The following is a 17,485-nucleotide window of genomic DNA, read 5'->3' as shown; positions in this document are numbered from 1 at the left end:
GAGACCACGTTTGGGGAAAGGTCTTCCAGATCCTTCATTAAGAGACTGAGAATGGCCTTGATAGTATTCTCCTGGGCAAAAGGGAGCCATGACACCATCACCCAGGTCAATGAAGTGAACCGGAAGAAGAAACAACTGGCAAGACCTCAAATATAGATGGTTTTCTCGAAAGAGGACTTGCTTTTCTACAAGCAGCCCAGACACTCCCACCTGGGACCACATTAGCTCTGAAATCTGAGGACTTCTGGCTTAATATGAAGGTCAAGTTCAGTTCCCTCACCTTGGGGCTATGGGTGGGGCTGAGGGCAGAGCCTAAACTTAATCTCTGGGCACTGACTCCAGTATATGCCCAGAGGGCTACCCCAACTTTCTTTGCCTACAGCTCTCTGCTCCCTAACGCATTTCATCTTAATGTCCTTTTCTTTCTCATTTCTTTAACTCCCGTGAGAATAGAGCCCAAGAATGCATGTTTGTTTTAATGTATCCAGGATCTAGAAAAGTCTTCAACTATCTAATTGACTACAGAAGGCGAAGCCCATTCTTTCAATGATTCAGCAAACAAATCTTTATAGAGCCCCTACTTTTGCAGACTGGGCTGGCAGACACTGAACAAGACATACTCTCTGCCCTCTCAGAGCTCACAGATTAGTGGGGAAATAGGCTATTAGAACAGAGGGAGACTAGTGGTACCACGAGGAGAGTAAGGGTGTTGGGGGAACTGAGTGGAGAAGCATCTTGAGGGGCATCCAGGAAGATAACTTTGCGAGTGATGAAAAGCTGATTCCAACAGGTGAACAGAAGGTAGTGAGGCCAAGTTGGGGAGAGGAGATACTGAAGGAGCCAGGCTGGGAGGGGGAAGCATGAGCAAAAGACTGAAGGCATGGAGAATTGGAAAACTGAAAGGAACTAGGTTTGGCTTGGGCAGAGAGGGTGAAGGGTATGGCAGGGTTAGATAAAACACTGGAGAATCGTGGAGACTGGCTTCCAGACTGAAGAGTGGGGCAGGGATAAAACAGCAGGATGGTGACAGAATCCAATTAATTTTAGATCACACAGCTGCAGTGTGGCCTAGGGATAGGCAGGGACCTGGGGGAAGACAGGGAGACTTGGAGAGACTGTTGCAGGAGCTCAGGTAAGAGAAAGGAGCGAGAAGTAGGGACCATCTCCACGGCCCTGGTTGAGGCTGCACTTACAGCCAGCAGCTGGGCTTCCATGGTCTGCAGTCTCGGGCGGGGGCAACATCTCGAGTCCTGCCCTGTCCACCTCAGTGGCCAGGAGGCTGCTTACATTCCAACCTGGGCTGCGCCAATTAGCTCTCCTTGTAACTTGCAAACAAAACCTAGAAATGAACTGCTTTCAAAGACCTGGCTGACTGCATCCCTTGTTACCAGGAAACAGCAGGACAGGTTGCAAAGTCCCATCACAGGAAATAAAAAGAACGCTCCAGCAAGCGCCAGCATTTTCCCACCAGGATTCCAGCCAGCTGTCATTCATGCTGCTTGGCAGAACTGAACAGGCATGAGAATAGCGGCAGCTTCTTCAGCGCCAGGCACTGTGCTAAACGCTTTAATCTTATTTTTGTGATGCCCTATGAGGCTGCCCTTATCACAGGAATTTTCACTAAAGGGCTGAGGGGTTAAATAATTTGCCTGAGGTTAGAGTCCAAATCTGGGGAACTGGGATTTTCATCCTGGAATGCATACCTGAGGGTCTGTGCACCACGTCCTGCCTTAGAAACCAGAATGACAGTAGAAAAGTACCCTCATTTTTTTCCCCTATGTTTATTTTGGAATCCTTTAAGATTTACCAAAAAGTTGCAAAGGTATGGTGTTTCTGTATAACACTCATTTGGTTTCCTCATGTTAACATCTTACATTATAACAATACATTTGTCAAAACTAATGAGCATAGGTACATTACTACTAATTGGACTCCAGGTTAGATATTAGCTTTTATACTAATGCCTCTTCTGGTCCAGGATCCAATGCATTACATATCTCCTTCAGCTCCTTTGGTCTTTTTTTTTAAAATAAATTTATTTACTTATTTTTGGCTGCATTGGGTCTTTGTTGCTGCATGCGGGCTGTCTAATTGCGACGAGCGGGGGCTACTCTTCGTTGTGGTGCACGGGCTTCTCATTGCAGTGGCTTCCCTTGTTGTGAAGCACGGGCTCTAGGTGCGCGGGCTTCAGTAGTTGTGGCTCGCGGGCTCTAGAGCGCAGGCTCAGTAGTTGTGGCGCACGGGCTTAGCTGCTCCTTGGAATGTGGGATCTTCCTGGACCAGGGATCGAACCCGTGTCCCCTGCATTGGCAGGTGGATTCTTAACCACTGTGCCACCAGGGAAGTCCCTCCTCTGGTCTTAAGTCCTTGTTTTTCATAACTTTTGACCATTTAAATGTTGATAACGCTGTAGAATGTCCTCTAACTGGACTATGGGTTTTCAGAGAGAATTCAGAGGTGAAGTGCTCATCTTGTCAAATCAGAGTACTATCAACATGATGTACCAGAAGTGTTAAGCAACCTTAATAGTTTGGTTAAGGTCTCTCCAGAACAAAGTTAACATCTTCCCTCTTCCATGTTCGTGAGTCACTAAGTCTAGCCCACAGTAAGTTCCACTTACTGGAAGGGGGAGCATCTACTTTTATTTAGAATCCTTTTTAAGATTTATGGCTTAATTTATTCCAATCACCTGCAACAGCATGGACTCATTTTATACTTTGGGTTGTAATCACTCATTTTTAAGATGAAGAAACAAAGAGACTCAAAAAAGATGGCTTGTCCATCACACAGGGTAAGTTGGTAGGAGCCATGGCAAGACCCACCTCTCCAAGGTTCTTCCAAGTTGGAAGAGAACTGTGAAGAGATCTGTGTATCAAGGTAATGGAACGTTAATCATCAATAAAAAGGAATGAAGTTCTGAACCATGCTGTGATGAACCCTGAAAACATGATGCCATTGTCTTGCCTTGGGGTAGCAGTCACTATCACACAGCGCTATGCTAAGCCTCTGCAGAACACTCAGTACCATCTGGTGCCACTGGGTCCTCGGAGCTGGATGCATGCTTCCGGAAAGCAGAAACTTTCTTTTTCATCACCGACGAAAATAGGGCTTGGTGTGTATTTGTGGGTGACCGAATCTTTATGTACTTTATGTACTGATGTGGAACAACCTCCAAGATCTGCCAAGTGAGAAAAAGCAAGATGCAAGAGTGCGATCCCTTTTTTGCACAGAAGGTGTGGGGGGCGAGTACACACCCACACGTGTTTATATATGGCTGTCGGGAAGGCTCTTCTGCTCAGGCTACATACACTTAGCTCAACAGTTTCCACTCCACTCCCGCTCTTTAAGAACTGGTCCACTTTTGGAATCAACACCTTCACTTTCAAAACAAGGTCTTCAAGGCCTTGGTCGGCTTTAGATGACTGAGGTAACTTAACACCACAACAAGCAGTGTAGAAAAGACCCAACCGCAGCCACCATTATCTCACCTTTCCTTAGGCTCCTCCTCCCAGGAAACCAGTTCACAGAACACAGGCTCACCCTGTCCCACGGTAGGGGCTGAATCAGTACCTCTTGTGCTCCTCTTTGACAGGCTAGATACATTCTCTGAAGCAATGTATCTATTAAATGGCTGTTGGTTTATCAACGCACCCATGACCTCAAGACAGTCCCACACCCTGGTTAAATACAGGAGGAAGGAATCAAAATATCCCCAAGGGTGGCCCCTACACAAAGGAGAAAAGACTAGAGTCGAAAAGAACTTACATCAAGGCAATTTATTAACAGAAAACAATAATTTGAGGAGTCCTGTTCACAGACGGCGACCACGGCGACCCCCCTTCCTGCGGGTGCTGTCGGAGGGGATGGGGGTGACATCCTCTGTGGGGAGGAAGAGAAAACATCATTGCCTGGAGCTTGATGGGAAGGGGTCCAGGCCTCCCTGGGCCAATTGGTCTAACAGATCAGCAGTGAATCCTGCTGCTTCACAAGTTAAGTCCTCAGTATTTAACAGATCGATGTGGAGCTGCCCCATCTGCTGCTTCCTCAAAATTTCTGATGTGGTTTGAACTCAGCTTACCAGAAGGGGAAACTGAGGCTCGGAGTGGGTCACTTGCACAGGATGTCAGAGGCAGGTGATAAATCCAGGTTTCTGACACCTAGCACACTGACTCTAGTGGGACATCCTCATAAACTGAAGAATATCTCCTTTTTAATAGCTAAGAGGTTGCAAATGTTCTGAAAAAATCTTGAGAGGGCTAGACCATTAGACTGAGGGATCAGTACACGTTGCCACAGAAACAATAGGGAAGGGCTAACATCTCCTTCCTAAGAGCTATAAGTGGCCAGATCAGACATGAGGGTATAAATACTACACAAGTGTAGAGAACTGCTGTGATTCTCAACCATGGGAGCTACTGACCCCTCCATACTCTTGTCACAATGCCTGGCCTGCCCTACTGATACTGAGTAGTCAATGATCACACAGGAGACACCCCCCCAAAATACCAATAGCAACCCTCATGAGAACACTGGAAAGGACAATTCATCTCCTGTCAGTTCCACCAGTCACCATCAGGCACAGAAGTTCAGAAATGAGACAGCGCTGTCCCAATGCAGGACATTCACATCAAGGCAACAAGGGTGTTCAGGGAGAGAGTTTATGTCACATGGTGCCTCTTGTACTCCCTATTAACAAACCTAACTGCCAAAAGTTACCAGACTAGGCCCTGTATCCACTGAGCAGACCACATGCTTTCCGGGGTCAGTGCTTCAAAGCAAATCCAAGCATAAGCCAAAGAGGGGCACTCACCAATCCGCCCAATCTTCATTCCTGAGCGGGCGAGGGCTCTAAGGGCTGACTGGGCCCCTGGTCCAGGAGTCTTGGTCCTAGGATATGAATATCCAAATTAAGAAAAGCCTTTGGCCAAGTCATTAGAAGATCCCACGACCCTCTAGTTCAGGGCTCTACAAACTTTCTTTCTGCAAAGGGCCAGACCGTAAATACTTCAGGCTTACTATGCCACTTACTTTTTGTCACACACTCCCCCCAGCACCATGGGTCACAGTTTCTATCCTGCTCTGCCTGTACCTTGTTTAAGGAAGTGCCCCTTTTGGTCACATGCTGTGATTCTAAGTGTTTCTGGTGATCTGTCCTTTTCCATCCTCCCAAGACCACGACACTATCATCGGTCCAGTGGACCACTTTAACAACTTCCTATCTGGTCTGTTCCCAACACAGCAGTCATCTTAAAATACAAATAACAGGGCTTCCCGGGTGGCGCAGTGGTTGAGAGTCCACCTGCCGATGCAGGGGACACGGGTTCGTGCCCTGGTCCGGGAAGATCCCACGTGCCGCGGAGCGGCTGGGCCCGTGAGCCATGGCCGCTGAGCCTGTGCGTCCGGAGCCTGTGCTCCGCAACGGGAGAGGCCACAACAGTGAGAGGCCCGCGTACCGCAAAAAAAAAAAAAAAAAAAAAAAAAAGACAAATAACAACAATAAAATAAATATCATACAACCCAGCCTCAACAGGTCATTACTGTTAACAAGTTTTCATGCCCCCCCCGCCCCCAGCCCAAGTCCAAATCTTAACCAGGTTCTTCAAGACCCAGCAGGACCTCACCCGCTCCTATCTTACCACACCTCATGCCACTCTTGTCCACAGATGTGCCAAGCTCATTTCCACCCCAAGACCTTTTCCTTCCAGTCGTTCCTGGCTGGAATACTCTCCCCTGTCCTTCCTTCACTGGACTGACTTCTAACCACAACATTAGGTCTTAGTTTAAACTTTATTACCAACCCATCCTTGACACATTTTTGCTTCCCAGCACTTGCTGCAAAAAGAAACCACATGCTCCCCTGCTCTATGCTGCTTAAAGCCTGACTCTCCACCAGCCTAAGAGCCACGTAAGAGGATGGAGACTGTATCTATTGTCCCCCATCACTCTCTTCTAGTACTTCGAACACAGTACCTCGTATGCTCTGAGTGCTCAATTAACACAGTAAGTTGGCGCAGGGGAGGGTGCAGGAAGCAGTTACAGGCATATCTCATTTTACTGTACTTCACAGATCATGCCTTTTTTAAAAAAACAAATTGAAGGCTTATGGCAACCCTTCATTGTCAGATGGTTAGAAATTTTTTTTAGTTGCAAATTATTTTTAACTTACGGTTATGTACACTGTTTTTTTTTTTTTTTAATGCTACTACACACTCAGTAGGCTACATACAGTGTAAATGTAACTTTTATACATGCTGGGATAACAAAAAATTCACGTGACTTGCTTTACTGATATATTTGCTTTAACACAGTGGTCTGGAACCAAACCCACAGCATCTTTGATGTATGCCTGTATTAATTATGTACACACCTAGGATGTCTTGCCCAAGCCCAGTGACCTCACTGCCCAGTCCCAGCCTTACCTATTTCCTCCTGTGGCCCGGAGTTTGATGTGGAGGGCAGTGATGCCCAGCTCCTTGCACCTCTGGGCTACATCCTGGGCAGCCAACATGGCAGCATATGGAGATGACTCATCTCGGTCAGCCTTCACCTTCATCCCACCAGTTACACGGCAGATGGTTTCCCTGGTGACAAATGCACAGGGTCCTTTCTTTCCTACCCAACAAGGATTCAGAGTGCATACCACATCCTAATGAATAAAAAGCACTACTACTCAGGTTGGGCAGAGAATGAAAGTCAATTGAACATGCATCCTGATCTGACAAGACTGCCATGGGCTCTGCCTTGATGGGGTTCAGATCCTAGATAACTAAGCTCTGTATCGACGATTTACATGTACTTTTACATTTAATCCTCCTATTACTCCATGAGTAATTCCTCCTCATGTTACATATGAGGTCCCCATGCTGTAAGCCCATAAGGGCACAAAATGTCTCCTTCTCTCTCAGAACTCCAGTACCTAGGAGATCACACCATCTGTGGACTCATCAACCAAGAACATATCCTTATTTGAACATTTTACAACAATTATTTCAAGAGATCCCCTTAAACTGCCACCCAGTTCCAGGGTCGTTTCTAACCCCAACCCTTGTTAATTGGGTCCTGGGCCTCGCCACGTAGGTACTCACTTGCCAGAAAGATCGGTGACATGGACGAAAGTGTCATTGAAGGATGCAAAAATGTGGCACACACCAAATACATTTTCTCCTTCGGCCACCTGAGGACCAAGGCTGATGACCTGTTCTTCTTTCTTTTCTTTCCCCTTGCGAGGTGCCATTTCTTAAAGAAAGAAAAAAAAAATCCCAGTGTTAACGACAGAAAACCCCAAGGTTTACTTCTCTGGGAATAACTGCTCCCCCAAGAAAGGTGCGCGGGACACGCAGGCACCTGCTCTCCCGCCCCACGCCGCGAACACGCCAGCGCTCAGGATTTCCAGGTGTCGCTTGCTGGAGGCTAACCCTGCCCTGCACCTCCCAGCCCACCGTGCCAAGACTTGAACGTCCCTCGTCTCGGCCTTCAGCGGCAATAGGCGCACGGTAGATGCTCAACAAACACTGATGTTAGGAGAAATTAAGCCTTCCCCTAATTTCTGGCTTTGAGAAACCTGCCCTGAGCGCCCAGAAATTAAAACGTGCCCGACTTAGCAGTCACTCAGATTTAGGAAACACCTAACGAAGGGCCTTTTTCTGCATTCCCCTCTGGAATCCTCACTACATCCCCACGGAATTCGCACGACTATTCCTACTTTCCAGATCGAAAACAAACTAGAAATCAGGGGACCGGCCTGCGACCGCCTACGTAAAAGCTGGTGGGGTAATGGTGGGAGATCACAACAGACTAAATTTCCCGCTCCTTTCCCAATCAACCATGCTGCGCTGCCTTTTCAGCGCAAGTGTGGTCGTGGCGCGGGGCCTATGCCTTCGAGGCTAGACCCGAACTCACCCCTGCTTTACCGGCTTTTCCCTGAAGCAAGACCGCTGCCTCCCGAGACGGGACGCGAACCAGAGTCTGGGTCGGCCCGCCGAGCTCCTCTCGCCCGGCACTTGGTTTGCCTTCCACGGAAAGACCCCAGCCCCACGCCCCGGCCCCGGCAGGTCCCCGTGCCGCAGGATGCCACCCGATTTTCCTCGCCCAGGGTTCCTACCTACTCGTCTTATTCAGAATCAGCCACCAGAAAGAAAGAGAGGGAGAGGGCGGGGCGACGGGTCACGCACGTGTCCCCGGAAGTGTACGTCTGCGGTCACGGGGCGAGGCCGGCTCCCGGAAGACGCCGATTTTAGCGTTTCCAAGGAGATTAAAACGCCCTCGAGAATACAGCTTACTTAAAGGAGCGCCTAAGGAGGTAAGAGGCTGGGTGTCTTGGCGAGCGGGTCTGCTTCTAAGACTGCACGAAGCAGCTACACACGGTGGAAGGCCTGTGTCCTAAGATGGCGGCGACCGCGGCTAGACAGACTTCCCTGACCTTGAGCCTGGTCAGCCTGGGGGCGGCAGCGCCCCTCGTGGTGTGGAGGTGAACAACAACAACGAAACCACGGTGATCGTAGACTTTCAACTTCTGTGTACTTGGCAAAATAAGAATAAATTATTCAATACTTAGCATTGTATACCAGCCTGGGATAAGCGATTCATATGCATTGCCTCATTTAATCCTCACCACATTATCAAATAGATACTGTTTTGACTTCCCTTTTAAAGAAAGCGATTTTATTTTATTTTTTAAAGTTTTATTGGAGTATAGTTGATTTACAATGTTGTGTTAGTTTCAGGTGTACAGCAAAGTCATTCAGTTATACATATACATATACTCATTCTTTTTCAGATTCTTTTCTCATATAGGTTATCTCAGAATACTGAGCTCCCTGTGCCATACAGTAGACCTGTGTTGCTTATCCATCTTATATATAGTAGTGTGTGTATGTTAATCCCAAACTCCTGATTTATCCCTACTCCACCACGTTTCCCCTTTGGTAACCATAAGTTTGTTTTCGATGTCTGTAAGTCTGTTTCTGTTTTGTAAATAAGTTCATTTGTATCATTTTTTAAAAAAATAGTTTCCACATATGAGTGATAGCATATGATATTTGTCTTTCTCTGTATGACTTACTTCACTTAGTATGATAATCTCTAGGTCATCCACGTTGATGCAAATGGAATTATTTCGTTCTTTTTTTATGGCTGAGTAACACTCCATTGTATGCACGTACCACTTCTTCTTTATCCATTCCTCTGTCGAAGGTGGCTTCCATGTCTTGGTTATTGTAAATAGTGCTGCTATGAACATAGGGGTTCAGGTATCTTTTCAAATTATGGTCTTCTCCAGATATATATGCCCAGGAGTGGGATTGCTGGATCATATGGTAGTTCTGTTTCTAGTTTTCTTTTTTTTTTAATAAATTTATTTATTTTATTTATTTATTTTTGGCTGTGTTGGGTCTTCGTTGCAGTACGTGGGCTTCTCATTGCGGTGGCTTCTCTCATTGTGGAGCACGGGCTCTAGGCTCACGGGCTTCAGTAGTTGTGGCCTGTGGGCTCAGTAGTTGTGGCACACGGGCCTAGTTGCTCCGCAGCATGTGGGATCTTCCCTGACCAGGGCTCGAACCCGTGTCCCCTGCATTGGCAGGCAGATTCTTAACCACTGCACCACCAGGGAAGTCCGAGGCACTTCCTTTTTTTTTTTTTTTGCTCTTCCTTTTTAAAAGAAAATATATTTTCCCCTGATAGTATAAAAAAAAAAATCCATGCTCATTATAAACAATCCACACAATACAGAAAAGTATATAGCAAAAAAGTAAAAATCATCTCTAAATTTTTTCTTCTAGAGATACCACTATTATTAAATTGGAGCATCATTCCAGAAATAACTTTCTATACTTATATCTATATGTATATTTTTAGTATGTAATATACAATCTCATGTAAATGAAATTGTATTCTATATGCCATTTGGTAACTCTTTTTCTCACTCAACATTGTGGACATCCTCCCGTAACAACTAATAGAGATTTACAATACTTTTTTTACAGATATTTCAAATTTCATTTATTATTTTGAATATTACATGTATTCACACAAATTAAAAATTGCAGTTATCAAAAAGTATGTTTTAAAAAACCCTACTCCAAAAAAACAAAAAAAAACCCAAAAACCCTACTCCTGTCATTTCCGTCCCCAGCAACTCAATCCTCTTCTTTGCAAGCAACCAGGAATACCTGTATTGCATTACTTTTTATTACTATATGATATTCCTCTCTATAGCTGTACCATTGTTTATTTAGTCAGTTCTCTATTGTAGGACATTTAAGTTATTTCCAGAATTTTCAAATGTAAACAAAAGTGTCAGCAACACACTTGTGATATTCCTTCCTTGGGTAAACTACCAGCAGTCAAAAGGAACATATATTTTAAGTTTTGATATTTGTTGCTAAACTGCCCTCCAGAAAGTTGATATCAATTTTCACTTCTGCTAAACTGAGAAACTAAATCTGTCTCCTTGCTGTATTGTATTTATTCCATAATTAACAAGGTCAGACACCTCTTTATGGATTGTTTTGCGCATTTGCGTCTCTCTTGTGAATTGTCTGTTTATATTCTTTGAAAGAAAAACCTTTTTTGTTCTCGATCACTGAGTTCCCCAGTAAAGGAGGTTTGTTAGCTGAGTCTGGAGCAGTGTGGAGTAAGTTCCTGCTTTGGATTAGAGGAGTCTTCTTTGACAGCCCTTTCTCTCATGTCCCATGTTTAATCTACCAGGAAATCCTGTTGGATCTACTTTCAGAATATAACCAAATTTTGAGCACTTCCTTCTCTCCCAACTAATGCCACCTTGGTCTCAGGTACCAGTTATCTTTCACCTCTTAACTGTGACCCCTGCTTCTACTTTAGTCCCTCATGCCACCACCATTGAGAGACTATCCTCCACAGAGCATCCATACTGATCCTATTAAAACATGAGTCAGATTCTGTCAGGCTTCTGCTCAAAACCCTCCAAATGGCTTCAGTCAAAGCAAAAGCCAAAATCCTTACAATGACCTAAAGGCCTATATAATCTGCCCCCACCACCCGTTTTCTCTCATCATTACATCCCCGTGTCACCCACCCGTCTCCCCTCACTAACTCTACTCCAGTCATACCAGCCTCCTTGCTCTTCCTAGAATATGTCAGTGGTGTTTCCACCTTTGGGCCTTTGCACATGCTGTTCCCTCTTCCAGTAATAATCTTCCCTTAGATTATCGCTAATAATGGAAAGGTTTGCTCCCTTTCCTCCTTCATGCCTCTGCTCAAATCTCTCCTCAACAAGGCTACCCTGCCCTCTCCATTTAATTCTGCACCTGCCCCACCCCTTTCCTCAGACCCCTATACCCTTTACCTTGCTTGACTTCTTCTTCTTTCATAGTACTGGTCATCTTCTAACATAATAGGACATTTACTTAGGTACTAAGCCTGCCTTTCCTGCCAGAATGTAAACTCCAAGTTGGTAGGGATCTTTATCTATTCCGGTCATTGATGTATCCCAAGTATCTAGAACAGTGCCAGATACCTACTAGGTGATCAGTAAGTATTTACTGAATGAATGAATCACCTATGAGGGGTGGTGGTAGATATGTTTCCTGTGCTCACAGTACTGATAGCGCATAGGTTTGGGTGGGATGGGAAAAACAGACAAGGCAACTGCGAAGTAAGAGCCCGCAGAAAGTGGTTCCTGCAATTCCTCCAGCCTGATCTCCCATCCCTCCTCCCTCACATACAATGCCTCAGCTGTTTTTGTTTGTTTGTTTATTTGTTTGTTTGTTTGTTTTTGCAGTACTCGGGCCTCTCACTGTTGGGGCCTCTCCCGTTGCGGAGCACAGGCTCCGGACGCGCAGGCTCAGCGGCCATGGCTCACGGGCCCAGCCGCTCCGCGGCATGTGGGATCCTCCCGGACCGGGACACAAACACGTGTCCCCTGCATCGGCAGGCGGACTCCCAACCACTGCACCACCAGGGAAGCCCCCCCAGCTGTTTTTAATTCCTTCAGCTCTCCAAGTGCCTTCCCACCCCAGGACCTTTGTGTATACATGTTCCCCACCCAGACCATTCGTTTTGCCTTTGTTTAGGTAATTCCTACCCAGTTTTCAAGTCTTAGCTTTGTGCCATTATTATTGTATCTCAGAGCTTGGCACTGAGTAAGTGCCCAATGAAGACATAAGTTTCAATATACATTTAAAAAAAAATTAACTCCAGAGTCACCATGAGCTGGGGTGGCGAGGCCAAGGGTGGAGTAAATTTGGGGGGGTAGGTGGAGATTAGGTGTTCAGTCTTAGGCCTGAGTTTGAGATGTCTATTGTATATCTAAGTGGAGGTGTCAACGAGGTTTTGGGGGTAGATGAGTTTGGAATTGAGGAGAGGGTCTCGGCTGGAGGTGTAAATTTGGGAGTCTTCAGCATCTAGATGGTATGAGACTGCTTGTGACCACCCAGGGGCTGAGTGCAGATAGAGAAGAGGTACAAGGACGGAGCTTTAAAGCGTGGGGACAAGAAGGAGATAGCCAAGGAGAAAGCAGCGGGGAGCAGTGAGATGGGAGGAAATCCAAGAGAGGGGGTATCCGGGAAGCCGGGTGAAGAAAGGGAATCAAGGAGAAGGGAGCAGCCAGCTGCGTCCACATGCTGAGAGGTAAAGTAAGATAAGGGCTGAGAATGACCGCTTATGTAGCACCTTGGAGGCCACTGGGGACCTTGGCAAGAGGTCAAGGTGTGTGTGGCAGGGATCGGGGGAGGGGAGTGCAAAAGCTTGAATGGAGCAGATTCAAGAGAGGAAGGGAGGTATAGACAGCACTTGAGTTTTGCTGCAAAGGTGTGCAAAAGGGCAGAAGAATGAGGAAGCAGGATCAAGAGGCTCTTTTCTGTTTTAAGATTGCATCAGTAACAGATATTTGTATACCAATGGGAATGGTCTAGTAGAGACTGAAAAAAGTTGATGATGGTGCCATGTCCTTGAGCAGGAAGAGGTGACCCACTCTAGTGCACAGATGGAGGTAGCAGCTTTAGATAGGAGCGTGGATAGCACATCTGTGCAAACGGGGAGTAGGGAGATGCTGGAGGGTAAGCACACTTGGGAGTGGGAGCTTGAGAACGTTCTCGTCAGGGAAGTAGGAGGCGAACAGCTGTGAGGCTGGGGGTGGGTGGATATTGAAGATTGAAGGTGGAGAGAAGGTTTGAAACCTCACCAAGAGCTAGGGGACTAGGGGGTGATTCCAGGGCAGCATTAAGGGTCCACTGGACGTTTTCTCCAGCCATGTTCTGCTGCGTGGACGCAGGCATGGAGTAGGCAGAGGGCTGGATTTAACCAGGGTTGTGGTTTTTGCCAAGAGAAGACAACTTGAGAGAAGAGCAGGGGATTGGAGGCTGAATGTACAGGAATGATTATCGCCACTGAGCAGGCACTGAAGCTGGGGTAATTGGGGTAGTGAGAGCATCAAGGGGGTGAGGGGAAGCAGAAAGGTGGTGGGAACAATGGATTCGAGGTCCCATTGGGGTAAGGGATGGCTGAAGTCCAGGTACCAGCTGATACTTTGAGCTGGCGATCAGGGACAGGGGACGTGAGATTGAGATAATGGTTTGGGGAGGAGTTTCAGACCATGGCAGTGAGTGGCTGACATGGGCGGGGGGAGGGGGGCACAAGATCAATAGGAACAGGTCAATGGACCAGAGGCCAAGGCGATGGCAGCAGCATCTCTGTGAATATTGGAATGACCAAGAGCTACAACAGGAACAAACTGATTGAGAGTGACACTGAGGCCAGGGGCAAGCCCTCAAAGACGGGAGGCTGTGCCCCAGAGGCTGGTAGACATCTGCTCCCAGGGGAAGGCGTGGGTGCTGCAGGGTGGAGACGAGATTCAAAACGGGCATCCTTTAGGGAGGTGGGAACACAGACAGCCTGAAAGGGACAGTGAGGGGCAAGGAGGACAACTGCCTGTGGTTTCTCCCTCCACTCTCCCCATTTTTTCTCCTGTCCATGGGCTATGGAAGAGAAAGGAGAAGCCACTGGGAGGTCTGCAGGGGAACGCAGCATCCTCATGGGAGAGCGGGTTTCCTACGGCGAGACGGAAGCGTTCAGAGAAAAGACTGGGAGAGAGGAGGTTCCACTGCAGGTGTTCTGGAATTCCTGAGGGCATCCGAAGGCCTTAAGGCGTTGAGGAGGAGTCTGACGGGGAACTGGGGAGGGTCTGCCCAGGGCCCACAGGAACCGGAGTGCAGGAGACAAGGGAGGCCCTAGGTGTGGCGTGGAGGAGAGATGCAGTGTGAGATCAGTGACCTGACACCGAAGTTGCTCCGTGAATAGTGGTAGCAACAATAGCCCTCACATTGAACCCTTACGACAGACCAGAGCCCGTACTGAGTTGCGTATATCCTCTCATTGAATTCTCTCGATAACCCTGTAAGACAGAAATTTTTATCCCCCTCATTTTACAGCTAAGGAAACAAGCAGCCAACAGCCATCAGCAGTGGTGCCAGGATCGGAGCCCAGACAATCTGACTCCAGAGCCCCAGTACTTTTAATCTCGGATCCAGGCATTTTTTACGTATTTGTTGAGTGGATGAAGGGAGAACAGAGAATTGGCCTTGAGAAATCCAGACCCTTTCCTGCACCCTCAAGGACAGCCTGGAAGGCCCCATACTTCCCATTCTTAGCAACAACTCATATTTTAATTTGCCCATGGGCTTCATCCCTTGGAAGGAAGTTCTGCATGAGCGCACAAGGGGAGAGTGGGGAGAAGAAGCTGTGGCCCAGAGAGGGTGAGTTAGCTCACCAGAGAAACACAGCCAGAGGTCAGAGACTAACGGCAGCTTAGTGGGTTCTGGGGCTTGAAGATGGGGCCCAGCCTGAAGAAGCACCCTGAATCCTTCCTGAAACCCCTCAGTTTCCATCTTCCACAGGCTGTGACCCGCCTGCTTCAGATTTTTTTTTTTTTTTGCCACACTGCAGGGCTTGTGGAATTTTAGTTCCCCAATCAGGGATTGAACCCAGGCCTTCTGCAGTGACAGCCCAGAGTCCTAACCACTGGACCGCCAGGGGATTCCCCTGCTTTGGATTTTTACAGAACTCACCCGCAGTCTGAGCTTATGGGCCCCAGACTCTCTCAGCACTTAGCATGCAGAGGGGAGCGTTACAGGGTCTGCTATCAATGTCTTTGTCTAAGGAGGAATGGGGGCAAGAAACACAGTGTGTGGATCTAGTTTAGCAACATGGGGTGAGGAGGCCCATGGGGCAACCGAGGGCAGATTTAGCTTGGTCAGGGGCCTCTAGGCAGGTGCCATTCAAGTAGAGGTGCAGAGTGGTAGTAGTGGTCAGCCAGGACAGGGAGAAGAGGGTGGGGAGAACCCCCAGGCTGAGATAAGAGGAAAACTTGGATTATTCAGGATCTTTTGTGGGAAGGTTCTGTATGGCTGGAGGGGAAGGAATGGTGGGAGGTGAGCTCCAAGACTGGGGAGGTGGGCCTTCAGCGGTTCAGGGTTAGGACTTTATGCAGTTGGGGAGAGGCCGAGGGCCCTGATGGGCAGCGCCTCTGTTTCTAGGCCTGCTTCTGCCTGGTGAGGACGGTCAGGGCAGGGTCCCAGGGAGCTGCCCCACCCACCCTGAGGAGTGGAAGGGAGGGCTGGAATGCCGGCTCTCGCCTAGGTGCCCGCTAGATGGCGCCGGATCACCACGCTCCTGGGGGAAGGACAGGCCTTGGCTGGGCTGGTATACTGGGGTGAGGAGGGCCGGGGAGTTAGCTTTGTAGTTTCTGAGCCCCAAGGTTGGTTAGGGAATGTAAGTGTAAGTGAGTGAGTGTGTGTGTGTAAATCTTCGCTTCTTCCAGGACGTCCACCTGGGACGTGGTTGTGATGTGGCCTTGGTGTACATTCTCCCTTAGTGCCTCATCACACCCCCAGGAGCTCAGATTATTATACTCATTTTCCAGAGTGGGAAGCTGGGGCAGAAGAAGGTTGGGGATGAGCCCAAGGTCGCTCGGCTGGTGCAGAGTGGAGTAAGTGGACAGAGATCGCCACCAGGCCTCCTAGGACGGATCTGGGCCCCTGTGCTCTTTGCCACGTGGCAGGACCTGTTCTGAGTCACCCCAAATGGAAGAACAGGACCCAATGGGCTGGTGGTACCAGGTTACGGATCCTGGACATTTATCCATTTAGCATATTTGTTGAGCACCTACTATGTGCCGGGCACCGTGCTAGGCATTGGTGAGTGATAAAGCAATGAGTAGTGTAGACATGAAGGTACAGTCTAGTGGGGGAGACAGCCAGACATCATACCAGTAAGCCAGCCGATAACATTACAGATTATGGTAAGTGCTATGGAAACAGGCGGACCCGAGAAGGTTACAGGGTGGGCTCACACTTAGAGGGGCAGGGACAGGACTTTGAGTGTGAGAAGGTGCAGACATGAGGCCTGCAAAAGAAACAGCATTCGAGCAGAGGCGAAAGCCAGTGCAAAAGCTGCCAAGGTGGAAAAGAGCTGACGGACCGCATGGAGGTGGGGGGCTGGCGAGGAGAGGGAAGAGAAGTGAGATCATCCAGAAGGCCGGGAGCCTGGCGAATGAGGAGTGTGTGTTATAACCTACATACCATGAGAAGGGAGAGGAGCTTTAAGCAGGGCACGGCAGGCATGTTGTGATTTGTGTATTTCAAAGTCCACTCTGACTTTGTTTAGAGATTCAGGTGAAGGTGATCACGCAGGTGAGAGACGTTGATGGCTCGGAGCACGATGGCAGCTGTGAAGGTGAAGGACGATATCTAGATCTGAGAGCGACTTTGGAGGTAGAATTGGTAGGATTTTCAGATGGATTGGATGCAGGAGTGAGGATGATTCCAGGTACCAAGCTTGAGCAATGGGTGGACAGGGGGTCCATTTCCCAAGGTGGGAGAGCCTGGGGAGGTCGTGACGTGGGTGGAGGGAGGGAACCAAGCTCAGGCCCTGTTATTTTTGAAGCCACCAATGTGACATCCTAGTAGAAAGATGGGGCAGGCAGTTGGGGCTCGTTGGAAAGGTCGAAAGCTGCTGATGTAACTTCAGGAGCCTCTGGATTGTATTTAATATCAAGGGATTGGATGAGCTCACTGAGCCCAAGGTCCAGGCAGCTCAGTAACGGGAGGTAGTGAGGGTCCCATTGCTGCAGGTGTGCAGGGGAGCCGGGCTGATGTCTCTCATGACTGCTAGAGAGCAGGGGGGGCCTCTCTGAGGGAGGTGCAAGGAAATGGCCTCTGAAGATACGAGAGACCAGGACTCCGGGTGGCCCTGAGGCCACGTGGAGGAGCTGGACATGCCGACTCTGCCTCTTTGCCTGGTGAGATCTTCCTTCCCAGTAGCACTTCCCCCACTGCCATCTGGCAGGGCCCAGAGACACAGACCCTGGGGTGGGACTGGGGGGAGGGCAGCCTCTGGGATGGGGCTGTAATTTCAGCTGGGAGCAGGGCTCCTGAGTTTCAGTGCCACCTGGTGTGAGGTTCCTCTTTCTAGCACCTCCCCCATGACTGTCTCTGCCGACATCCCCACCCTCCAC

At 48.4% G+C, this 17,485-nt stretch overlaps 1 protein-coding gene across 3 annotated transcripts; it reads right to left on the bottom strand.

Annotated features, from left to right (window-relative positions):
- Positions 1–3,757: 3,757 nt before the first annotated feature.
- Positions 3,758–10,071, bottom strand: RPS14 (ribosomal protein S14). Of its 3 annotated transcripts, none has more exons than XM_032625417.1 (5): positions 8,102–10,071; positions 7,086–7,236; positions 6,420–6,581; positions 4,811–4,887; positions 3,758–3,879 (listed from the first exon to the last, which is right to left on the bottom strand). In XM_032625417.1, the coding sequence occupies exons 2-5, from the start codon at positions 7,232–7,234 to the stop codon at positions 3,812–3,814; spliced, it is 456 nt and encodes a 151-aa protein (XP_032481308.1). In that variant the 5' UTR covers positions 7,235–7,236; positions 8,102–10,071; the 3' UTR covers positions 3,758–3,811. The 3 variants fall into 3 exon arrangements, with proteins under 3 accessions (XP_032481308.1, XP_032481310.1, XP_032481309.1); XM_032625419.1 differs by having other exon boundaries at positions 8,106–10,071; XM_032625418.1 differs by having other exon boundaries at positions 7,900–8,137.
- Between the last annotated feature and the right edge of the window lie 7,414 nt (positions 10,072–17,485).

This window comes from Phocoena sinus, chromosome 3 (genome assembly GCF_008692025.1).
Source record: "Phocoena sinus isolate mPhoSin1 chromosome 3, mPhoSin1.pri, whole genome shotgun sequence".
NCBI classification, from domain to species: domain Eukaryota; kingdom Metazoa; phylum Chordata; class Mammalia; order Artiodactyla; family Phocoenidae; genus Phocoena; species Phocoena sinus.
The sequence above is the reverse complement of the archived record's forward strand: the minus strand, read 5'-3'. Positions and strand labels throughout refer to the sequence as shown.

Excerpts from the sequence above, each read along its gene's own strand:
- RPS14 (XM_032625417.1), bottom strand. The coding sequence starts at position 7,234 with ATGGCACCTCGCAAGGGGAAAGAAAAGAAAGAAGAACAGGTCATCAGC. Across the intron at positions 6,582-7,085 it reads GTCACCGATCTTTCTGGCAA|GGAAACCATCTGCCGTGTAA; the intron begins GTGAGTACCTAC and ends ATTTGTCACCAG. Across the intron at positions 3,880-4,810 it reads AATGAAGATTGGGCGGATTG|AGGATGTCACCCCCATCCCC; the intron begins GTGAGTGCCCCT and ends TCCTCCCCACAG.